Raw genomic sequence first — 25644 nt, forward strand, 5'->3', positions numbered from 1 at the left:
AAATAAAATGGCATTATTATGTCCGAGTTTATATTTGTAATGGGTGGCGAGGAGTAAAGTGGTTTTCATAGACAAAATTTAGGGTACAAACTGGTTTTAAGAGTAGAGGATGTGGAGAGTGGCCTTTGATGGAGGGTTTTTGGTTTTTTTCCCAATTGTCTATCTATCAAGATTAATTCAACGGGGCATACATAAGTTTACACGACTTTGAGTGATGGAAACTCGGCCTTTCTGTTAAATGTTGAAAGTAAAGATAACTCAAATAGTTTATGTTCAGTCATATGAAGTCATTCTACCGGGCCTAATTCTCTAACACAACTTGAACTTTAAGTCAATTCTGATTCTGCCATGATTTTTTATTTGTCTAAAAAAAAATGGTGCCTATTTTCACTTTAGTCTCATATTTACCCACACATCCAAAAATCACTATTAGTTGCTTTAAATTTACCAAAACCAGGGCTAGGTAAAGATTTATTATTAGAATTCGCATCTTCATCGACATCCTTACTTTTGTATGAAACAAAATTGATCTCCTATGTTGGTATTTTGAAAAAACTAGTGGCGATTTTTGAACGCGTTGGCATATTTAGGACTAGAGTGAAAATTCGGACTTTTTTCAAACAAAAAAAATGTGCAGAATGGAATTGGTATTAAACCTAAACTTAAGGATTTTTTAGGGAATTATCCCCATTCTAATGTGAGGTCTTGAAGTTCTTATGCTTGTATTGAAGTGAGGAACGTGTAAAGATCTAGACTTAGGAATGTAGAAAAATTCATTGAATGGTGAGAATGCATACATATGTAAGAGTATTTTGTCTAGTAGTAATATCATGTGTCTCGTTGAGGTGATATTGCCCCACCAATCACATTCATCATTGTTGACATGAGAATCACTCATTTCAACATGTGAAAAATGAGGGCTTGTTATGTTAGCAAAATGGACAGATGTGATGAGTTGTCCATATCACATCAGCAAGACACTTCTCATGCGATTATGACACCATCTATCCAACTTTTACACTTAGTTTGGATGGAAAAATTGGAAAGGAAAGAAGAGAAAGAAAAGATTGTTATATTGTTGTTTAGATGTCAGCAATGAAGCAAAAAAAAAAGAAAAAGAAAAATGTACTGTAACATAAATATTTATGCATATAAATTATTGTAAAATAAGACCCTAAATGAGACAATAATAAACTTCTTTAATATACAAGTCTCTTTAAATCCATCCACATTTGGGAAGATTTGGAAGGATTTGGATTTTACATAAAATCGACTGAATCAATTCCTTCTGATTTCTCCTAATATCTCTTTCCTCCATCCAAATTCGATTGCCTTTTCAAAACCATTTCTCTTCCTTTTAATAGCTCCTAGCAAGCATTCCCTGCAAGATCTAACCCTCTTTCATCTTGCAAAATTTCGATAATTTGGTGTCATAAATTCTTGTGTGGATCTTGGATTGTGATATTTATTCCAGTCCTCAATTCACGCGTAAAATCATACCGCACCTCACCATCTCACCATGTACAAAGCCCATAAACAAATAGGTCTGACTCACATTCACATACTAAATACTACTCTCTCTCTCTCTCTCTCTCTCTCTCTCTCTCTCTCAATGTGTTTGATCACTCCCCAATAGCCTAATAGAATTTATAACATGTTCAAGTCTTCTGAGTTCCTGCGATTATTTTTGCCGTCAGTTAACCGAATTGTTACCACCTAAAGTTGAAACAAGAAAAAATTGTAAACTTTAGTCACTATTTTAAAAGAGAGGTATATCTAATACTAAGGTGTTCCCATCATCCCCTCTTAGTGAAATGCCCTCAACTACTTATTTTGGAGATATTTCATAAGAGCACACGTGTGAAAGTACATATATAAGTGTAGCAAGGACAATCACACAGTCATCTTTACATGATACTCAGAATTATAGTGTAATATTGAAGCTACTGGTCCAAAAATGCATTTATAGATCTGAATTAACCAATGGCGCAATCACAAATGATAATATATTCCGAAATTATCGTTTTTAGATCAAAGAGAGGGATCGATTGAATGGAACCTATAACTCCCATGCTTGAGGAACCAGCAATTCTCTTGTAACTGCAATTTTGCTTTCTAAAAGGCAATGGTGATGCTAGAACTTCCCAAGCTCCTTCCTACAGAAGAAAGCACTTGTAGATGTGTCTCTCTGGCAGTAGCGTGGCTAGCTGGGGGCCTCTTTTCACTTCGTAGACCCGCCCGGAGTTCGAATCGCCCCGCACGCAACTCATGGAATTACCCATGCTGGGGGTGGGATCCACTTGGCACCTCTGAAGGGTTTACTAGGCGCAAGTAAGGACGGTGCGTCTTCCCCCTCATGATCATGTAAGGTAAGATTCCTCTTTTTTATCTCTCACGCATGAGTTAAGTTGACTACCAATTCAAGTAAGAAATCTGATTCGAACGACGGTGTGTGGATCGACGACTGAACAAAGCAAGCATGATCTTCAAGGTTGAGTCCAAGCGGAGTTGGAATGGGTCAAGGAATTTCCCTGCCTTAGAATAGAAACGTTTCCTGTTTAAGGGTTGTCCCTTTTCGTGCTTGTTTTGCCGCACGAGAAGATAGGTCTTCGAGCCTTGTGCGTGCTGCAAAGTATGGCGACATCTCAGGCGTGGCTTCGTCACGATTCAAATACCTTCTAGAGCCAATTCAAGGGTGTATTAATTCATGTATTAGTACACGCATATCGATCTTTTGTTCTTGGGTCTCCCGCCAAGCAAAAAATTGAAAAAAAAGAAGAAGAAGCACTTTTACCTAAATTTCTGCCCGATTCTGGCGTTGTAATCTCACAATGTCTTTTTAACCAAACTTAGATAAACTATTTATTATTTCACTTTGATGTAATTCAGGCATAGTGGCTCATGTCCGTAGATACATATAGCTTGTAAAATGTGTTTTTATCACATTCTGGTTTGACTTGACTATATGTGCAAGTTTTACCTATTGATTTCCATTATCACTCTAAGTTGAAGCAAGTTGTGGATGATGGCAGATTTTGTACTTACTATAAATTACGATTCATCTAAAAATTATGGATGTCCATCAAAAGTTGTTTTCGCTTATTTATTACTTGGTTAGTCATGCTAGATAATATTAGTTAATAAAATTTAAAAAGTTAGGAAGTTTTGACGAAATTTGTTCTAAGAAAAGGAATACAGCTTTGCTTAATTTGTACACGGAAATCATGCACATGCATAATGGCTGTCTAGTATATATTAGTATTGTAAACAACCCAAATGGTTCAATATTAACTTCATGTCAAGTTATTCGCATTTCATACAAGTTGTTTCAGCTATGCAAATAAGTATTTATATGACGATTTTGCATAAATTATATTATAAAAAAAAAAAAAGGGAGAGAGAGAGAGAGAGAAAGTAAGTGGATTATAAAAACCACGATTATTGAGATGGTAATCCTTGATTTCCATCAAACAACTGAATATATAGATAAACAAAACTCTAAACTAGTATCTCCGGAAAGAGATCATAAAAAAGAAGTCTTTCTTCTCATTATTTAAGAGAATTATCTAAAATTACCAGATAGATCTTATATGCTGGCAGGAAGAAATACTTTATTAGTTTTGCCACATTATTACATTATCATTAAAGTAGTCTGAGAAGCAATTTATTGAATTACAGGCTAGCTTCAATAATCAACATTTGTCATGAATAAATGTCGTGCTCAATATATAATAGAAAATTATAAGTAATCTTCTGTACTTTTAGACAAAATTGTAATTTTAGTGTGAATATGTATTATTAGTCTATGTTAAGAACCTTTTTTCCCGATAAAGATTGATATGAGTATATGATAGGAATATGTTAAAAAAGACACAGTTTGCATGAAAGAAAATTAAATTAAATGGTTAACATTTTTTAGAAAAAAACAATATGGACGCAAAAAATATTGTTAGAAAAATATTATTAGTTTTTTCCAATATCAACTTATTCAACCAACAAAAAAAAAAATTAAGTATCTCAACCTTTTCTATCATTTCGTCTTTCATATCACCACGAGTAGAGAAAAAATTCTTTGCAAGCGACCTTGTCTACCTTCAATATAATTTTTGTGCACTAACACTGTAATCAATCTACTCTTGCAAAGGACTGATAGGTGATGTATTGTGAAACAAATTCGGAACGCAGGAATAATCATTAGATCAATTGAAAATAACATCGATCGTCTAGATTATTACTTTGTTTCTACCAATTCTGTCATACTTTTAGGCAAATGGTAGACATATATAAAGAAATCTTAAGAAATCTTACTAAGCCTTTCTCACCAAAAGATGTAGCAATTTTTTTATTAGCTGTTGAAAAGAGTTGATTGGCAACCAATAAAAAATCGCCACATCACTTAATAAGAGATTTTAATATGATATATTGGTACATGTATACTTCTCTTTTCATTTTCACCCTATTAAATGTCTCTCACTATTTTCAGCCAATTAATTTTTAATAAAACTTCTTGGTACACATAGTATTCCTCTTTTAAGGAGAAATGATAGACACTAAGAAATCTTACTAAAGCTCTTATTAAATGATGTGGCAATATGTTATTGCTTGTCGAAGTAAGTCGAACTTATGAATTGATCATGGCAATTGTTCAAAGGAAAAAAATGGCATCAATTTCTTAACAGCCGCATAGTTTTAACAGAAGATCTTACAACCTCTTGAATTATACAGGTGTTTAACGCAGTAAACATATATAATGGTACTAAAGAACTAATTTCAACCGGATAGTGATCAATCTTTTTCGGGGGAAATTGCAAAATTGGTATTCACTTTCGGTCCTGATTTATCTATGATGCTAAACTTTATATCATTTGCCAACGACAAATGATACAAGAAGTCCCTCTGTCATTGTTATGACGAAAAATAAATTGCTTTTGTCACGTTTCAATTCAAAATCTTATGAAAATGTCAAATCAAGACCAATTCTCAATTGGTGATTCTTATGTTTTCGGCGTCCCTATCAAATTGAGAGCCTGATTAAAGTCAAACCCCCTCATAAAAACGCCATTCTTAATTTCAGTTTAGATCCACATAGACATATATAGGACCATCATTAGAAAATGGCAAGTAACTTTTGAATCCTATAAACGTAACTTCAAATTTTTTTTTTTATAGGAATCATCACGATTCTAGCAATACCAGCAAGTCCGTGTCACATTGATTGTAAGGAGTCGTCCACGTCGTGGGAGGTTATTACTACTTATTATTATCGAGTGTCCATCTCAACTATTGAATAATAATTCTCTTTGAAAATGTCACTGCAATTACTACTAATAAAGCAATTAATATTCTTTCAAAGATTAATACACGTACATATCATGCATTAAATTAGAGCAAGTCTTATTTAGAATGAAAGTGTGAAAAAAGTTTTACTCGAAAGCCTCGTCTACAAATTGTGTGAGGATTAACATTGTTATAAAACCAAAGCATGAAGTTTAAATCTAAACATTACAAATAGTACTCCGAATGGTACAAGGACTAAAAACATAATTTTTATCTAGCGGTTTGAGCACGCAGAACTCATCCTGTCACTAGCTGTTTTGGCTCGGTAATTTCCGACAACATTTTCATCTAGATTCGACGGAAGGGCATAACTTGACATGGGAGAGTTGAACAAGGACCTAGATTTATAACTAAATTGAGAAGAATGGTCCATAGCGTAATTCGACAACAATTAGGGACCGAAAGTGCAATTTCTCCATCTTTTTTTTTTTAAATATTTTTTTTTTGGTTGATGTTAAAGAAAGGTCCGCAGGTTGCTGTGGTGTTTGCCAGCATAAGGTTCATAGTGGCTTTCTTTCTCACCGGTGCTTCTCGTGGCCCATCATATTGGTACCTTTCGCACAAGCAAATATTATATTCATTTGTGAAAGTTGGGAGGCAATGAGACACATCATTACTTGTACGGACCACTATGTTCCCTAATGCTCATTAGATTAATTTAATTTAAAATCATTATCACTAAATGCCCATCAAATCCTTGTTTTTAGAAACCAAGATAAGCAAAAACAAAAAGAAAAAATTAACTTTTTTTAAAAGTCGATGATTGGTTTAAACGGGGAATGACTTCCCAACTCGACATTTGGGTGGTGGGGGGATGATAATTTCTTTTCTTTTTTTGGGGTCCATTTATCAATCTAGCGAAATTTTAGTGCCCTAATCTCCCCCTTTGCGTTATCTTGGAACTTAACCCATCCCTTTTGCATGTTTTCACCAAATTGCCATGAGATATGGCAAAGTGCAAGGTTTCTGAATTGAGCCTGAGGACTTGCTTTTGCAACAGAGAAAAAGGGTGTGATTGGCGGTAGGTCATGCCCCCTTTCCCCCCTTGCGATTGTCTTGTAAACATTGTTTGATTGCAACATTATTGTGTTAATTAAGTTATGGAAATATTCTGAGCACAACAAATCTTGTGCTTCAAATCATATCGTCTCACATGCAGATGAATGATGAAACCATAATATAGTCCTTTACTCCACCAATGAGATCGACGAGTGAATTATGTGCATTTTAAAAATTATTCCGAGTCAAGAGTATATTTTGCTCATGCAATGCAAGTTGCATATTTCTACTCATTATTACTAAATAGAAACAAGAAAACTAGGCACAAGCAAAAGGAACTGACAATTTCTTGGATCGTTTTAAGTAACATTCAATTGATTCCCTCCACTATTAAGTGCAATCAATTCCATATTTGGGTTATCTACATGAATCTTGGCTTGCATCTTACTTGATCTGGAGAGATCATTAGGGTATTTCTTAGTTAGGATTTATCTATCTAAGATAGTTTTTCTCTTTATAAAAGTCCATTGAGTAGTTTTTCTCTTTATAAAAGTCCATTGAGTGAACCTCAACCTCACCCCGGGGCCGAGTGTTATAATGTATAAAAAGTCAATAAAAAGAAAAAAGAAGGCCTAAACAAAAAAGTGATGGATTAGATGTTAGTGCAAATGTTATCATCAATTCACATAATAAACATATATATGTTAGTTGAACAAAAGTGGTATTTTAAGTGACAGGCGGGTGAATGACGCTTAAGAACTATTATTGGAAAGGAAAAATGGCTACAAATACCCTAATAGCTAAGGCTTCGCATGAAAATGTTTCTATTCATTTGGATTTCTGTTCTTTTGTTCTCCAGAACAAAAAAAGAACAAATCCGTTTGATAATGCCGGGTTGTTTTATTCCCTGGAATAGAAAGTTAGCCTAGGAATAGATTTGGAACAAAAAACGAGAAGCAAAAAAGTTGCTTCTTGTTAGGAAACAATTTAGAAATAAGCTAATTTTCTTTTTATTTTCTTTGATTCATCTCTCTGCCGTGACCACCTCCAACCGCACGGGAGCCACCGCTGGTCGCCAGCCGCCGCCGGGTTGCCCGCCGCCCGCCGCCGCCGACCACCGCCGTCAGCCGGCGGTCGGCGATCCGTGAACAAGAATAAAAAAATAAATAAATACAAAAAAGAAACGGCCGCGTTACCAAACACATTTTTATTTTATTTTTAGAAATTTTGTGTAGTTTAAATGGGTTCTTTTACTCGAAATTATTTTCCGAAATAAAATAGAAAAGAACTATTTTTGAAAAAAAACTTTTACCTAGTCAAGAAGCCTTATCATTCGCACCATAAATAACGAAATAGAAATTAACCTAAGGAAGGATTCACCTTTAAATAGCTAGTTGGTGAGGCAACAACTTAGAAGGTGACTAATCGGTAATAGAATTCCGGAGCTTTCTTTCATCATTTCATCCAAGGAGTGTTTTTAGTCAAGAAATCGGGGGTTTAGATGGCTCTCCTAATCTAGTGATAGGAAATGCTTCCTTTCAAGTTAGGGTTCCACACCTGCCCTATCTCTATCAAGTGAGGAAATTGTCGAGTGCTAAAGCGCCATGTTGACAAATTTTGATTAATCCTATCTTTGATAGTACCTATCTATCTAAACAAGATAGGAAAATGATGTCCCTAAACAAAGTTGAAAAAACTACTTTCCTCTCGTGTTAAAAAGAGTTCTTCTAACTTTATGAATGTCTTTTCTTGAATGCCAGCTAAAAGAAGTTTTGGTTTGCCTAGTATTCCACCAATTAATAATCCAAGTTTCGAGAGAGATAAAGAAGAGGAGGATGTTTCGTACCATTCGACCGACCCTTTCATAGCCCACCATAGTAAGGTAGCCGGAAGAATGTTTATTAATGCGGCGAACTCATGTGATGCGGCGATCGCACGTTCGAATTGTCACCGGCATGGGACGCACACCAACCTCCTTCGCGATGTTGGGTTACATTAGGCACTATAGTCAGGAGAGGATCAAGAACAATCGAACATCGCCAAAGGCGTACGGAAATTAAGAGGATTTGCCAACTGAAAATGGCAATCAGGACAAATAGGCGGGGACGGAGGGGCTAATAAAAGATTTTAGAGAGAGAGAGAGAGAGAGAGAGAGAGAGAGGGAAAGAGATGGGCAGTGACTCCTGTCTATCTCTCTCGCGATAAGCCCGGGGTAATATATTGCCGGAACGAATGTGGATCAACGAATGAAAAATGAGTCGTAACCCAACCCAACTCAACTCCAACTCAACTCACTGTCTTCTCAATCTTGATCTCTCTCTCTCTCTCTCTCTCTCCTCTTCTTTAGGGCAATCTTGAGCTCATAACTCTCTCTCTCTCTTCTCTCTTTCTATCTCTCCCTGTCTGAGCAGATATATATTTCTTTTTTCCTCCAAGACACTTGGATTTTGATTTGGGTCTCAGCCATCAAAACCAATCCCGTATTGTGCTGCCTGCCCCCCATCTTCTTCGCTCGCCAAAGCTTGAGCTCAAGAATTCTAGCTGTTTTTGTTGTTGTTGCTGCTGTTGCTGTTCTTGATGATGGTGTCATAGCGCCCATCTGAGCTCCAAGGTCCGTCCATGGCGGGTCATGGATGAGCAACCGAGTCCTTGACAGTGCGTGCCAAACTGGAGAGCCGCAAAATCTGCATCTCCTTTTCGTTTCTTTGTTCGGCTGGAGAAGTGGGTTTCCTCCAAGAAGGTGTTCGCTTCGCCTCCCTTTAATTTCTCAAGCAGCACCACCGTGTCTCTTGATGCTAAAAGCTCAGTAATTAAAAGAAAATCATGGGTTTGTTTCGTTCTTGTGCTGACACTTGAGATTGTTGCTGCTTCTTCTTCTTCTTCTTCTTCTTCTTCTTCTTCTTCTTCTTCTTCTTCTTCTTCTTCTTCTTCTTCTTCTTCTTCTTCTTGGAATTTGGTTTCAAGATTTCGAGAACCCTTCGAAGAGGAGCACGCAGAGAAGAAAAAATTAATGTTCGATTCGAGAGGGAATTAATCAATCTGAGGGAGTTTTTAGATTTGCACAGATTAGAAGGCAGATCTGTGAAGTGTGAGCTTAGTTTGGTGTAATTTGGCTCCAATTCTTGCTGTTCCTTCAACATCTTCTGCCATAAAGGCTAAAAAAGAGAAAAAGAAATCCTTTTTGGCCTTGAGAGCTCAACACCTGTCAAGAATCCAACCCCCCAACACCAACACACATTGTTTCCTCAGTATCAAGATTTCCTCTCGTTCTATTAATTTTTATTCTTTTTTATGGGGGTTTTTTGGTTCTGTGGGTTGTTCAGAAACAGTACTCATATTAATTAGTGCCTATTTTGTTTATTCGACTACAGGGCTCTAACACTATAAAATCATCGGGCTGTTCTTGTGTCTGCCATTTTTAGGGTCAGCCAGAGCTTCAAACAAGAAGAAAAGGGTCATCTAGAGAAGGTCAGATCAACCGTGCCGTACAAGAATTGACTGGTGTTTCCGCCCGCTCATCGAGCTTTGAATCTGGAAAAAGGAAAAGAGGAAATTTTTGAAAGCTTCAGATCGAGGTTTGATATGTAGCCACCCCTCTAGCCATTACTCAGTAGCCCCCTCGAACTCTCCTTTTAATTTCAATCCACTTTTTTTCTTTATGTTGGGGCGGTTCTTGGAAGCTTTTATCGTCTTTGAAAAGCTGTAAGATAGGTCTGGAGCTGTTGCTAAAGAGCTTTGTAGCCACAATAATGCTCGTAGGTATGGGTGGGTGTAGTATGTGAGTGTATCATAACTGAGTCAGATCTCTCTCTCTCTCTCTCTATTTCTGTGGTCAGCTAAATGAGTAAGGTGAGTCTGTGTATGTGTGGTTAAAGCAATGTGTACGTATGGAGCATCTGATGCTGGCTGTTTTCGTTTTTTATCTCTCTTTCTCCTGTGAATTATGGTGATGATGATGAATGGTTAAATTTTCCTTCTTTTTTGTCATTGTGGCTCTTTTGGGCTTTCTGTTTTTTTGCAGTACTGAAGGCTGAAGCTCTCCCTTCTGAGACCATCTCAGGCTTTGCTTTTGAAAGAGGCACACACTGCAAAAAAAACTGCAGAAATAGTGATAGAGAGAGAAGAGAGGAAGCTGCTCTATCGTTATTGACTCTCTCTCTCTCTCTCTCTCTCTCTCTCTCCTCGCACACTCGCACAGACATCCCTGACTTGGACTTTGATATATCGGAGGCGTAAAAACAGGCTACTTTTTTTTTATCGCTTCCCAGCCGAAGTACTCTCTGTATTATCGTCATCAATGCGTAGGACATTGCAACCCCACCTGCACTCTCGCCATCACCACCACCACCACCACCACCACACCCACCAAAATCCCTCCTTTTCACTTGCAACTTCAACCCACCACTTCTCTCTCTGAGACCCACTTCCTCAAATTCAAACCTCTTCCTCCTCCTCTCTCTAGAACAACCATAAATTCTAGTGAAAAGCCATAAGGGTCTCATCAAGTTCTCCGGCCCTTGCTGTTTTGAGGCATGAAAGCGGCATGGAGGTGGAGGAGATCCAGACACAAGCTAAGTTCCCAAGGGTTGGAAATGGGACCAGCAGGAGCATCGATTCGGTCAAGGTTAGGCCCAAAATTGGCGACCAGCAGTACCCCGACGACGAGGAAGATGGAGCACAGCAAAAGCATTCCTTGAACCTCGCCGCCGCCGGTATCGGGCCCGCCGGCAGCGGCACCAATGGGCTCCGGGGTTGGCACAGCTCCCGGATCGTTAGGGTTTCACGGTCCTCCGGCGGAAAGGACCGGCACAGTAAGGTCCTGACCTCGAAAGGCCTCCGGGACCGGAGGGTCCGCCTGTCCGTCGCCACCGCCATCCAATTCTACGACATCCAGGACCGTTTGGGGTATGACCAGCCCAGCAAGGCGGTGGAGTGGCTTATCAAGGCGGCATCCGACTCCATTGCGGAGCTTCCTTCGCTCAGCGGCTCGTTCTCGGAGACGCCGCAGCAGTTCAGCGACGAGAAGCAGCGGGCGAGCGACGGCGGCACGGAGCAGGAGCACGGGTTCGATTCGGCCGAGGTTGAGCTGGACGGCGACTCCAATTTCCAGCAGCAGAACCAGAACCTCTCTCTGTCCAAATCCGCCTGTAGCAGCAACTCTGAGAACAGCAAGGGTTCCAGTCTCTCTCTGTCCCAGTCGGAGGTCCGGGCTAATCGCATGGCGAGGGCGCGCGAGAGGGCGAAGGAGAGGACTGCCAAGGAGAAGGAGACCAATAACCAGAACCTGAACGCAATTACCCATAACTCTTCCTACATCGAGCTCCTCACTGGGGGGGCTATGAGCACTGGAAACAACACTGCCGCCGCGGCCGCTGCTGCCACCTCCAATGCCACCACCGCCGTTGCCACCACCACAAGTAGTCCTTCCGGCAGCGGCGAGGCCAATCTGTTCCACAAGGCGGCAACGAGGCCATGGAACTCGATGACCATGGAGTACATCACCGGTAGTCTATTCGGTGCACAATTTTCCAGGGGACATCCTCACCACACGTCTGGTGGGTTTCCTGGGCAGATTCAAACGGGGAACAGCACGAATTCGCTGCCGCAAGCGATGCAAGTTCCGGCCTTTACCATCTCCTCCGCTGAAAGTGGTGGCGGGGGCAGCCACCACCAGGAGCTCCCGCATTACTCCTTCGTGCCCGACCACCTCATCCCGGTGGCGGCAGCCACGGGCACGTCGCAGCCAGAATATCTGAACTTCAGCATATCTTCAACCTCTTCTTCTGGCCTCGGCGGCTTCAATAGGGGGACCCTTCAGTCCAATTCGTCATCACCGTCTCTTTTGCCTAACCACCTCCAGAGGTTCGCTACTCCCATCGCTACTCCCATGGACGGTCCAAGCATGCAATTCCTGCTTGGCACAGCCATGCCCATCGCTGTTGAGACTAATCACCACCACCAAAACCACCACATTGCGCAGTTCCCATCTGGGATCGATGGCCGGCTGCAGCTCTGCTACAGTGACGGTACCCGACAAGCCACGGCCGCAGCCGCCAGCCAGCACAAGGGAAAAACAAAGAACGGATGAACTCCATCAAGATCCATTCGTATGTAATCCATCTTCTTTGAGGTAAGATTTCAACCCCTCTTCTGCTCACGAGAGTGAGTCCTTGGTTGATGATGCCTACTGCATTATAGCCTTTTCTTGCTCCAAGTAAGTGGCTGCTTGTTTGGGTCCTCTCCTTGGCTCAATTCTTGAACTGGGTTTTCATGGGTTTTCTTGTTCTTTCTCTCTCTTAATTTTCAGTTTCCTTAGGTTTTAGCTTTTTTGATTTGATGTGCTAGGGTATCGTCCCATGAATCTTTACGATTTTGTTTATTATAATTTTTTTTTAAAAAAAATCCTTGGGAAGCATAAAAAAGAATAATTTCATTGGGGTGGGGTGTATTTTCATGGTGGTTATGGTATATTTACATTGCTCTCTCTCTCTCTCTCTCTCTCTCTCTCTCTCTCTCTCCTGATTCTCGATGCTGCATAGGTTGCCGGGAAATATTATAAGAGATCGGCTCGTTGTCTCCTCGTTTGTTTCTGAAATTGCTTTGGTTCCCTTTTCCTGTAGCAAGCTCTCTGAAATTCTTGAGCCAGGTGTTGCCATCCCTCTGGCTCGTTGAGCAAATGTAGGTCATCAGGTCATGACATATTGTTCCACGAAAAAAAAGGAAAAAAAGAAGAAAAGAAAGGCTTTTTAAGGTTTTTGGTTGGCTTTGCGCTCGTGTTTTTGTGCCCCCTCTCATGAATGTGGGCCTTTTTAGCAGCTTTAAGAAAATTGTCTTGATTCTTTTGTTTATTTATTTCCTCTTTTCTTGTTCTTGCTTTTCATTTTTTTGGTTAAAGTGCCTCTGAGCTTGCCACACATGGCTATGAATCGGCGCACTGTCGGGGGATGCGTGGGTTTTATTCTTTTTAGCTTACATGGATCCTACAAATCACTTGCTGTATCATATGCTATACAGTTTCGAACTCCATGCACGTAGGCATATCAACTTTATTGACATGAAACTTTTGGTGACACTGTGGTGATGAGAATAATGTTGATTTCTGCTTTTAGACAGCGTATCAAATTTTGGGTGTGGACAGAGGGGATGATTGCAAAAGGGTTCTTTCATAATTTAAAAAAAAAAGAAAAGAAAGAAGAAGTTGATCCTTTTTTCTTGGTCCCTCTTTCTCCTTTCTTTCTCTCTGATTACAGAGGTGATTGATTGCTCTGAATAGAAGTTCAAGCTTCAGCACATGTTTAATGCCTTTCAGCTAGGGACCTGGAAAAATGTCTAAGCTTCTCTGCTTGCTTGTTTTTGGGGGAACTAATACCCAAAGGACTGACTAGCTAGTTCTCTTATTTTGGGGTGGCAAAAGACTAATTAGAGGATTTGGAAACCTGGAGACTCTTCAGGCTTAATTCTTTGATTAAGGAAAAAGTAGAAGCTCTTTCATGACTAGGCAAGAGATACCATGCAAGAGTCATATGAGCTTACATTGATGAAGAAGTTTAAAAGGGTAAAAAAATCTAACTATCTAGAAACATTCTTATCAGCAACTTATGAATGAGATACTCATATACTTGTTAACATGACCACAAGTGTAATTGCATTTCGTTTTATTTTCTTAGGACTTTTAAGGGTGCGCATGACAAAATTTCTGGAACATAAATTGATTTTTGGCCAAAAATTGAAAGCGCATGACAAAATTTCTGGAACATAAATTGATTTTTGGCCAAAAATTGATTTCTCAATTTCTAAAGTTAAAAATTTTAGTTTCTGATTTCTTCTTCAAATCTATTTTTATAATAGAAATCTGTTCTAGAAATAGAAAAATTAAATTGTATTACCAAATGGATTTCTGTTTCAAACCTGTTCCGGGGAACAGAGAAACAGAGAAATAAAAAGAATTGCGTATTCAGGAAAAGAGCCTGAAAAGCATTCTTTTTCTCTTTATTTATCAGAATCTTAAGGAAACTGTTCATCCAAAAAGAAAAAAGGTCTAAAAAAATTTATTCTTGGGAAAAAAAAAATTTAATACTCGCTATTGTTAAAATGAATGGACTATTTTTCCCAGTGTCATATATCATACATTAGTTCTAGCAGGAAAGAGTTTGGTCGAGCCAAATTAACTATACGGCCGACAGTTCGTATTCATGAGTTATATATGCTTGGTGTCAAAAAACATGTGCGCAAAAGTTGGCGAACACAAAATTTTCTTAATTTTCTTAATATGAACCTGTCATGAAAATGGTAGCACGATACGATCCTTTATCAAATCTAATAGGTCTGAAATGTCACCTCTTTTTTTTGTAATGGCACCACACATCTCCTTGTTATGCGGTTTATCCACGTTAATTATCTTACTTTATTTGAATATTAAGCATTTCTATTCTTCTTTTTTTTTTTGAAAGAAATGGTTTATATTTGCATAATACTCAAGGTTCAATCAATTGGTGTTTCATCATACATGGCTCCACAGCATCGAAGCATATGTTGTCGTAAAACATACTTCTTACAGACATATATTGGTTCTAATACTTTTATCACCTGCTTAGAACATCAGAGAACAAACTAGATAAAGGACACAGTGGGCTAATCGTTGCAGTGTGTCGTTACTTAACCAAGAAAATGAACTCAATAGAGAGTCTCTTGTATATCTTCTTGTGCTTTCATTAATTAATAAACAACAACCTGTTTTAGAGTAAAACACTGAGATTTTTTCCGCTGAAACTATTTAGGCAATGTTAACTCATGTCTATTGGGCACTTGCAATTGCTATGCTCAGTACGGGTAGTTCTTTTTCTGGTCATCTAGCAGAATTATTTCAAAATTCATGATGTGCATTATCTAACATGCTTGAGAAGGCGTCTCTTCTTGACACTAGCAAGGACCTTGAGGGCACTTGCTAACACAAGACTTAGACTATTTATATGATTCATACCATTGGGACTCTTGAATTCCAGGTATTAATAGTGATGCTGCATGACTAATTATCATGCTAATCATTTGAAATAAGCTGGCCATTCATGGGGGATTGGAGGTTTGGATTAAGAGTTTCGATCCATTGACAACTTTAGTTGTTTGAATGGGGTTGGTTGAAGAAGAGAACGATGGAGATGAAGAGACAGAAAGCATATGCTTCTCTATTCAAAGCAACTCCTCATCTTTGTAAGTTCAGAGTTGAAGAATGGAGAGAGTTGTCTCTTACATTGACTATATAGCACACAAGTTTTTGTTTAAGTGAAAACAAGAGCGGAAAATGTTCGATTAACAAATCGACTAAGATGGTCTGGACTGGTTGAGGTAATTTTTGAAATCGAATTTAAATGGTTGAGAAATGAGACAGTATAGATATGTACAGAAAGAATCTGGGAGAACTTGATAGTCGTGGAAGTTGAGAATTTTAATGAATATGGGATGAGGAAAGGTATTAAATTTCACACATGAGACATTTTTTGAACAAATAGTGGAAATCTTTTCTTTTCTGATGAGTAAAAAGCAGTAGCAGACGGTACAGCTTAATAAACATGATCATAGTTCATCTTGATAATGAGTTGGCCTTTCAATTTAATATTGAAGTCCAATTTTGAGATCATGAACTGCTTCTAAGATATGCATTGCCGACGCTCTTATTTTGATTTTGCATACTTTGACAGACTTTACAAAAAAGAAAAGTAGTTAGTAGAAAATACTATTGTGCTGAAGGCCACAATTAATATTGCTATGACAAATTGACTGTTCTTAAGCTGGTAATTAACGGAAGTAGTTTTTGTGACATATGCAAAGGAATAGAGATTTGAATTATTTTCTTCAACATTTCTTGTAATTGCTGATCAGAAATGTAATTCACATAAGGGCGACTATGCAAACAGTTACATGTCTATCTTTAAGTAAATGCGTCACCCATCTGATGGTGAATATGGGAAAAAAATCTTGACACCAACAGTAGACCTAATAAGAATTCTTGTAATTGATCTTCATTCAAGATAGAAATCTAACAAAGCATACTTTCCCCTTCAATTTATTGCACAAACTCTTCTTGTTCATGTTCCATTTTCACGAAAAAAAGGAAAAAAATTCTCGTTTCATTTTCTAATGTCACAAAAAGGAGCTGATGCGGGTAATCATGGATCAGCCTCCTACTTCTACGTTGTTTTGGCTATTACAGAAGGGTCCACTGCTCCTGAAACTATGAGAAGACCCAAGTTCTTTGTTGAATTGAGAGGATGAGTTAAACTATATGCAAAAAAATCTACCAAAAACTGTTCTTGCCGCTCCCATGCTTTCCTATGTTCGATTTTCTATAATCCTTTAATGGAAAAGTGTCATGTGTTATCTACGGGATTGATGTTTTGTTAGAATATTTAAATATTAAATCATGCTTCGATATATTAGGTTAAGCTTTTTGAAAGTTGTTGTCCCAAAGAATTTTACAAGCCACATGAGTTCAAATTTTTCGAGATCCCTTATTGCTTCATCATACAGATTTTTCCACTTTAGTCTTAGGCCAAAGTTGCCTTCATATCTTTAAGTTTTTAGAATAGTTGATAATGGTTTCACAACATTTTACACGTTCCTTTCCAGAGACAGAACACAAGAAAGTAGTATAATTCAATGCTGGCTTCTCTCCCTTTCTCATACTTTATCTAAGGGAAATTTTGGACATTAATTCCTTTGAATTTCCTCACTATACATAGAACTAAATCTAGCAAATGTGACCCTCATCTCATTTCATTCCATTGCAAGAATTCCAAATGTAATTACCGCCCTAAATTTTGTAAGATGTGGCTTTAAGTCCGTACTACAAACATAGAAAAGGGTTGTGAGTTGATACTTTTGGTCAAATTGGCCAAAGACTTCGCATTCTTCCATCAAAAGAAATCGTATATACCAAGCTGAAATTTTTGTTGTCCTGCTGCTTTAAAAGATGAAACATTTATGAAAAAATACCTGGAAGGTAAATGAATCATTCTATTGTTATCAAATGGCTTCAGTTTATGGAGATGTAAACCCTTTGTTAGGCATTTAAGGAAAGCAATCAAGCTATCCTTTCAATGTCGTTCCATTCCAATCGTCAGAGTCTCTATTTGCTCATTGTATCCATGAGAGTCATTTCATCTCTACCATGATTGAGAAATTTGGTCTGCATTATGCTATTCATTAGGTGTTAAGCAGTTTTGATGCGGGTGGGCCAATGGAGAGGCGACCGTTCCTGTTCCCATCTCAAGTTGGAAACATATTGCCCTCATTATGGTCCAAGTTTAAAACACGTTGCCCTCATTTTGGTCCTAGTTTGAAACATGTTGCCCTCATTTTGGTCCTAGTTTGAAACATGTTATTGCTTTCAAGAACTGTATCTTTTCGAATTACAATTCAGTTCTTCCATAGATCATTTGTCTTATTCAAAGAGGCATTTCATCTCAGATAATCTATCTTAGAAGAAATGAAACAAAACGTGTTGACCACCTTGAGTACTTGGAAACCGACTTGAAACGCTACGTTAGTATCTGGGCAATCCAAGGTCATGTCGTCAGCCATAGGCTGGAGCTTGTCCTGTAAATCTTACAGATGACTAACACTTAAAACAAGTAACATCTCCATTGGACCTGTCCATTCTCGTGAATCTTGTCGGTTTTAACAGGTTTTTATAACTTTCTTTTTCCGGAGCTGGTGCAGCACATAATTGTCCTACTTCTTTCATTATTACCGCATACATAGACTTAGTTTTGTACTTCAATTTGACGCTCATTTTCATTGCCAAAAGGTGATCCCCATTGGCAGCTTACATTAGACTTGGACTCATCTTGTGTTGGTGAACTAGAAATCCAACACAAATGGGATGAGAAGAATACCAATCATCTCTGGATTTGGTTCTCAGCAGATACTGGTAGTAGTGGCTTTAGTTCCTTCAAATACAAGCTTAGGGTGAATTTTCTTCACTCGGCTCAGAGACCATCTTGTCTTTACCTCATAATAGAGAATATTTCCACTAGGATGCTTCTAGTTTCTAAGTACAAACCATGAAGGGTTAATGAATTTTTAAAGAGAAAGCACTAAAAGTTTTCTTTTCTGATAAGTTGAACTTGGCTTAGATGGTATAAGAGAGCAGTCAGCTAAATTCGCATTTTTCCTATGTATCACATTAACGGTGATTGTTGATGTAATGGTTAAAAATTGATCATCTTTATTTATTTTGATTGATTAGTAAAGATGTTTAATCTTTATATACTCCAACTACACTGTTCTATGATGAAGATGTTGCTCAAAACCACATGGTGCGCCATATGGTCATAGGTCCTTGCAGTAGCTTATCTCTGGGGATTTAGGTATTTCTAGCCAGCAAATTCTTTTTATTACTGTTGAATTTTGGGCAGCAGAAAATCTGTCCTGAAATCTTTACCGTTATCCTACCTTGGCACGTCACCTAAGCCTTCTGCTTTATGTGAGCTAGTGCTGTTGCTTTTACCTTTGCAATGGGAACCTTTGTTTCCAGGAGAATATGTACTTGTCCATATTAGATGACAAACTACTGTAAAGTCTAATCTATGGAACATGAGTCTTGCCCATTTTATTCAGATATCCACTCTGCACATTCGCAAGTAGATTGTTTTCACTGTCCGTTAAAGCATAGTAACCAACACAAGCAGCAGAGTGCAAACGTCTGGTGATTCTTTGCAGATCAGTTGGCATTTGCCAGAAATTCCTGTTAAGTCACCAGTTGAAATTGCTGTTGCACTTTTTGATGGCCCGCTGACTTCAAATGACATTGAACATATCATCCCAGAATTATGTTATTCTATCTTGATATGAAGTAGAAAGCTTCCTTGTGCTGATGGAGTTGTCATACTTCTCGAGCTCCATCGTGCTATTGGTGTTTCCATCTATCCCTCATATTTCGTACCGGGCTGGCTTATATTGTTCATTCATCTTCATTACCACTTGTCATATATGAATAGTGTAGTTCTTCTGGACCAGCACTTGTTTAGCCACTCTCATTTGCTTCAATGAAGGCTATTCTTCATTTCTCACATTCTAGTTATCAAAATTTGGTGTAGCTTCTTCCTAGCTTGGCGCTGTAGATGTTTGCCAATTCATGAGTGTTTTGGGTTTGTGAAAATAAAAGAAGATTGATGATATGTGTTTTCCTGTTTGGTCCTTGCCTACTGTCCAAACATATCAGAGTACATATTTTTATGCAAAGATTCCATACAAGAACGTGAAGTCTCGCAGTCGCATCTCTCTTTGTTCCTAAATAATCCAATTCTCACTCTGCGGAACAAAAGGCTGTGTTGTTGAGCGATGCCCTTAACAGGAGACATATGTTCTATCACATTGTCCTAACCATTTGAAGTCTGCAGTCATTCATCATACAGATTGCTTTTGCTTTATGTGTTCCGTGACAATTTACGCATTACATTCATATACTTGTTTGCTTGTTTCTGCTATGTCTTACTTTGCAATGTATCGAAGAATCTATTAGTGAAAGGTATTGGTGGGAAGATTTTGGGACGTTGGTCAGTTTTATTTCTTGTGATTCTTTATGGAGTTTCATTGAAATAAAAACTGCACTCTAGACCGTATTGTCTTCATAATCTTATTTATTTGCAGTTAATGCAGGTGGATGCTATGGTGCGGAGAGTGAAGATGTAGATATTGCGGTGCCAAGCCACGAGCGGATCAGAATGTGACTGTTATATCTTTCATTGTCTTATGAATTTCTTATTCGAGTAATTGATGTTTTAGTTGCTTATATGTTGATTTGGAAGTAATATTGGCTCGACCTCGAGCGTTCAAGTTGTGTTATCCCCATGTGCCATTGTGTGCTTGCTTTCCTGGCTTTTTCCCAGGGTATGAATCAAGGATTTGATTGTTGCTGTTCTTCATTGTTCTTGAAACTGTTCTATACAGTCAAATCAACCACAGCATGACTCATGCAAAATGAGCATCGCCAGAAATTCAATTTCGCATGGCTCATGACCAATCTTTTATTTTTTATGTACAAATTGAACCCAATTAGTTGTTTACCCATTTTAATATTCTCTTTGCCCAACTCCAGTTGTTTGCTTTGATGGAAGTTCTTATCTACATATGAAGCCTTGCAGATATGCAGTGAAGGATGCTTCTGTTGTCATACGATCAATGTTTTTGTATGTGGATAACGATTATGGAGGGAACTTGCACGGGCGGTTGAGATAATTATATCTACAATTGCATAACGCGTGACTGGATGATATGGATGTGCGATGATCGTGAAATTGTTTTTTCATGACAAGGACTGATGCGGAATGTCATGACAAAAAAGAACTGCGAGGAGGATAAGGATAGACGATAAACACAACACACTTTTGAGTTTAGAGAACCAAACAACGGATATCACATCAACATCATTTGACAAGCATGAAACGTTGACAAGACTTGATCCATTTAGATATGTCGACAAAAAATGACAATGTATGCAATAATGACCATTGCATCGTGCGATTATAAAAGCAATTTGGGTTTTGCTGGACTTTGATTTCAGAGAACCGGCCGAGCTTTTAAGTAAATGCTCCAGCTCAAATTGGACAGTCCTTGTTCAGCACAGCACGAAAGAGCAATAAAGTATGATGGATGACATCATCAATAATTCAGGGGGTTGCTCATGATCGATCATTCTGGCTGTGATAGTGATAGCGAAACAAGATGCAGATTCGAGATATAGAGGGACATTAGAAAAAGACAGCAGGGTGTAGAACCTGACGCATATGAAGAAGTTCAAACTTGGTTCACATGGATTTGGATAATGGTGGGAATGCAAGGGAAGAAAGTTCACGTGTACAATTATTAACAAAAGAAGATGCACGAACAGCTCATAGATCGACATCAGATCAATCATTGAAGGGTTATAGTCGTCTCTCTCTCTCTCTCTCTCTCTCTCTCAAATGAGTATGGTCGAAGTCTGCTTCAAAAGTGGTTCAAGAACTGAGTTCAAAGTGGCAAGTGCATGAGGAATTCTCAAGACAGCATCATTTTCTCAACCTCAGGACAGTGAGGCTTCAACTTCAGAATTTGACATCACAACCACCTATGCTGCTACTCTTGAGGAAGAATGTGTTTGTCGGTGAACCTGAAGGTTGGCGCCCCTAGGACCCACTTAAACAAATACAACTCACTTTCAGAACATATCCAGATAATCCAGCTACTTCTTTTGGCCCAAACAGTCAAAATCATTTATTTAGAGTTGCCTTCAGTCACTTTAATATTACAATGCCCGAACGATCAGATTGTCGTCTAGTCGCGAGCTTCAGCATGAACATTTTAAAACAGTATGGGGAATGGTAAATAATAAAAATAGACATTCCCTGCGAATCATTTGAAACCATGTTATTAGGATATGTGAAAGGAAGCAACCGCTTTATTAGATGCGTACAAAACAAGGTTTCGATGAGTTGCATATGAAACAGCATTGCAAAGAGAAGCAACAGAAAGCGGGGCCAAGAAAAGGCTGATATAAGCATACATTTATATCACAAAGTCTGATTGGTCCTTCAAACTATCACAGCTTTTCTACAACAAGCTTTGAAAGAAGAACGAAGTTGCTACATGACGTTGAACACCCTGTCCCATGGAACTGGGCCCTAAACTCCCATGTTACACGCTACATCACCCTCGCAATCAAGAACTTGTCATTTTTACCATAACTCATTGAAAGCTCGGGATTCCACCTTCAAATCCTTTATATTTCGCCCCAATGGACTGTGCTGGCATGAACATCGGTAATTCAATGGGCCATGGAGAGTGCACTTGTCAGTGAACTTCTAGAGTATATGTTCTTCACTACAATATTCACATAGTGCGAGATGATAAGTTCAAAAGACTACAGACTCAGGAATAGAAAGTCATTTTCTATAACTGATGTAGTCATTGCAAGCATATTTCTGAGAAATTAACGAGCAGATGCATCTCGTTATCAAAGCCTAGAACAGAAGTAAGAGACTTGCCGTATAGGGCCACCCAAAAAGTACTTCACACACACAGCACATTTTGGCTCAGTAGAAGCTTCATTGGCTGCTATTAGCACAGACAAAATTGTGGTCTGATCCTCGACCTACCAGAAGAGTACAACTTGATTCCCTTTAAGCAATCAGCTTACCCTGAAAATACAAAAGATTCACCTATAGATGAGACAGAAGAAATATTCATCTATAAGATAGCGTAATAGTATCATTACAGGTGCTCAAACCCAAAAGATTAGTTAACTACAATCAAAGATGGCTAGAAGGTTGTGCATCATCTTGCACAGACATGGCCTATATATTTCCGAATCAAAGACAAATAAATATACTCTACCAAGTTGAGAGAATCTACGAGTCCCAAAGACACAAAGCAGGAGTTCGGAAGAGCTTCCTGGGCCGCAGCTTCTTCCAGAAAGATGCAGCAACTCCACGAAAGCATATAGCAAATAATTTGAAGCTAAAACACCCTTACCGGAACAAAGGAAGAGAATATGATAAACCTAAGCAGACTGCCAAGAATTGGCATACAAATGTTCTTGCCATTTTCACTACCCCAACTCTCACATTTAAAAGTTCTACCTAAAAAAAACTATCACATTTAAAAGCAATTCTTCAAAGTAATATTTGAATAGAAATGTCATCAGAGGAATTTTGTGTTCACCCTCCAACCACAGAAGGGACTACTATATTCACTTTCTAAACCAGCCGTCCCTAAATTGGCAGTGTGCTTTTTTGAGTTCATTTCTGAAAAGCTGTAGCAACTCTGCTTAGAAATCATACACAATTGACCATCTGAAAACATCAAAATCTACAAGAGGACTACTGAATATTCAATTGAGCTGAATGGCCGCATCAAAAAATTAACAACTGAACGAACCAATAAAGAAAGTAATTAGAGATGTGTTATCTAATCTCACATCAAGACATAGGGAGGAACAATCTGCCAGTAAGGTTGCATTCGAAAGGAGATGATGGTTGATCCACATCCACAAGAACGCCAAGCACAACATTTTATCTAGCAATTACTTCATAACTAAATATCAAAAACTAGTCAGGCAGCGTACGGACTATACCAATACAGAAACAACATGCAAAGGAATAATAAATCAGACCATCAGGGGTGTACCTGAAATTCCATGGGGACTATCAGAATGAGTTCATCTCCAAGCAGTATGTCCTCCTTTTCACTAACATTCTAGCCGCAGTTCCGTAAGGCTCCTCAAATGCAGTCGAAATCCAGGACCCATCAGCCGTGTCCTTCTTCAACCCAGACTGCTCGCTAGGTCTTATGGCAACCAAAGTCGCCCCTTTCAGTACAACCCCGTCGGGCATTTCCAAGTGCGGCGCATACCAGAGCCTCATATTGAGCGCGGGCACCATCGTCCTCTTCGAAGCCGAAGAAGCTGACAAGGGTTTCACCCTCAGCTCCTCGAGCTGCTCTCTGTTCATGCACAACACTCCTTGTCCATCAGCATCCGTCAAGACCAAGCTATCGAGAGTCTTATGCTCCGCAATTATGGGCTGCAATAAATAGTGCCTCGCAGATGCAGCAATCAAGGAGCTTATCGTCCAAACGACCCTCAATTTGAGGCCTCCATTTGTGTAGAAGGACTCGGGAATGCTTCCATTATCGTCGTTCGCGCAACCGGCATCTGTTCCATTCTCAAAACCCACTGAATTCTTCAATGGCTCAGGCCGCACAACCGAAGAAGCGCCCAAAATCACGCAATTGTCGAGCGTAGACCCGAAATCCGCCCTCCACTTCAACAAAATCCCACCATCGATCCCCAGCTCTCCGCTCGGCAATTCGATGCGGAGGAACCGAATCTCTTTGAAATTCTTCAAGACCTGAGTAGGGGAGTGGTGAGTGACGCCGCCCTGGTCCGCCTCGCCGTCGCATTCGCTCCCGACGGCGAGGGAGGACGAGGAGGAAGAAGCGCCCGCCTGGGCCCTCCTCGCCCCTCCGGAGAACAAGCCGAGGGCCTGGAGGGGCTTCACGATGTTGCCCAGGACGGCGCGGACGAAGCTCGCGAGCGGGCCGCGGCCCTTGTCGGAGATGGCCGGGGAGGCGGACTCGTCGTCGGAGATGACGCAGTCGACGCGGACGAGGACGGCGTCGACCTGGGGACGAGTTGGCGGAAGCGGCGGGAGACGGCGCCGCAGCGGCCGAGGGCCTTGACGTCGGCGACGCGGTTGAAGATGAGGAGGAGGAGGGAGTCGGGGAGGCGGTCGAAGTGGTCGTCGCCGTCGGCGGCGGCGGCGGCGGCGGCGGCGGCGGCGGCGGCGAGCGGCGGCGGCTGCGGCGGGGCGGGGTGGACGCGGGAGGGGTTCGGATCTGCCCTGGAGCTGGACGACGGCGGCGACATTATTCTCGGCATGGACCCGCGCGGAGGAGAACCTGTCTCATGAAAAAGCTCCCGCCTTTCGCGCTCGTCCGCAGATCTGGAGGAGGGTAATCGATGGCGCCGCGTCCCGATTCGAGGGTCGGGCTCGGAATCTAGAGAGAGAGAGAGCAGGAGGCAGAAGATACAGGCGAAGGAAACTGACTTTTAGAGAGAGAGAGAGAGGGAGAGGGAGAGGATGAAGAAGATGATGAAGATGACGATGACGATGAAGGTATGAAAAATCCCATGCCCCCGGCGTGGTTTTTTTTTTTTATTTTCTTCCAGAGAAAATGGTGAAAAATGGTGTAAATAGTTTATGAACTTTTATTCGATATATAAAATAATCGCTCAATTTTAGCTCGATATATAATTTTTGTCCTTAAATTTTTAATTTATTCAAACTGGTCCTTGAATTTTAGTACATATATAATCTAGTTTATAAATTATATGAACATATTTAATATTATTTTTAAACTGGAATTACTAGAAGAATGTCATTGGATATTTTCATATAATATGGGAATTGGATTAAAAATATACCAAAAGTTGAGAGTTCAAATTGAACAAATTAAAAACTCAAGAAAAACTTTATATATTAAGTTAAAGTTCATAGATCATATCAAACAAATTAAAATTACATTGTATATTGGATTGAAATTTAAAGATTATTTGTGTTATTATCCATTTCCTTAATATAAAGAAATTTTTTTATCCTAATTAGAGATTGGAGAGCCTTTTTGAAATTTACGTAACTGCTCTAATTTTTGTAAAGAAAAAAAAAACTTAAGGTTACCTGTGAAATTTTCTGACCGGCGAGAATGAGTTTATATTAACATACGTTTTAGCAATAGTGTTAGATCTTGAATTTTTCTTTTTTTGATTGTCTGCTT

The 25644-nt window shown here is 39.4% G+C and overlaps 2 protein-coding genes across 3 annotated transcripts; one reads left to right on the top strand and one right to left on the bottom strand.

Moving 5' to 3' along the window:
- Positions 1 to 8525: 8525 nt before the first annotated feature.
- LOC104440778 (transcription factor TCP2-like) lies at positions 8526 to 20330 on the top strand. 2 transcript variants are annotated; one of them, XM_010053745.3, is made up of 4 exons: positions 8526 to 9076; positions 9759 to 9911; positions 10358 to 12466; positions 19993 to 20330. In XM_010053745.3, the coding sequence occupies exon 3, from the start codon at positions 10880 to 10882 to the stop codon at positions 12422 to 12424; it is 1545 nt and encodes a 514-aa protein (XP_010052047.2). In that variant the 5' UTR covers positions 8526 to 9076; positions 9759 to 9911; positions 10358 to 10879; the 3' UTR covers positions 12425 to 12466; positions 19993 to 20330. The 2 variants fall into 2 exon arrangements, with proteins under 2 accessions (XP_010052047.2, XP_010052045.2); XM_010053743.3 differs by having other exon boundaries at positions 8527 to 9076; positions 19984 to 20330.
- Positions 20331 to 21749: 1419 nt separating this feature from the next.
- Positions 21750 to 24964, bottom strand: LOC104440780 (F-box protein At5g46170). The gene is given in 3 exon segments (XM_010053746.3): positions 21750 to 22508; positions 23497 to 24493; positions 24496 to 24964. Coding segments are annotated over 2 exon segments (1230 nt in total). The 5' UTR covers positions 24749 to 24964; the 3' UTR covers positions 21750 to 22508; positions 23497 to 23516.
- Between the last annotated feature and the right edge of the window lie 680 nt (positions 24965 to 25644).

The sequence above is a fragment of the Eucalyptus grandis genome, chromosome 4 (assembly GCF_016545825.1).
Source record: "Eucalyptus grandis isolate ANBG69807.140 chromosome 4, ASM1654582v1, whole genome shotgun sequence".
NCBI classification, from domain to species: Eukaryota; Viridiplantae; Streptophyta; class Magnoliopsida; order Myrtales; family Myrtaceae; genus Eucalyptus; species Eucalyptus grandis.

Bases quoted from the DNA above. Each gene is read 5' to 3' on its own strand.
- LOC104440778 (XM_010053745.3), top strand. From the start codon at position 10,880: ATGGAGGTGGAGGAGATCCAGACACAAGCTAAGTTCCCAAGGGTTGGA.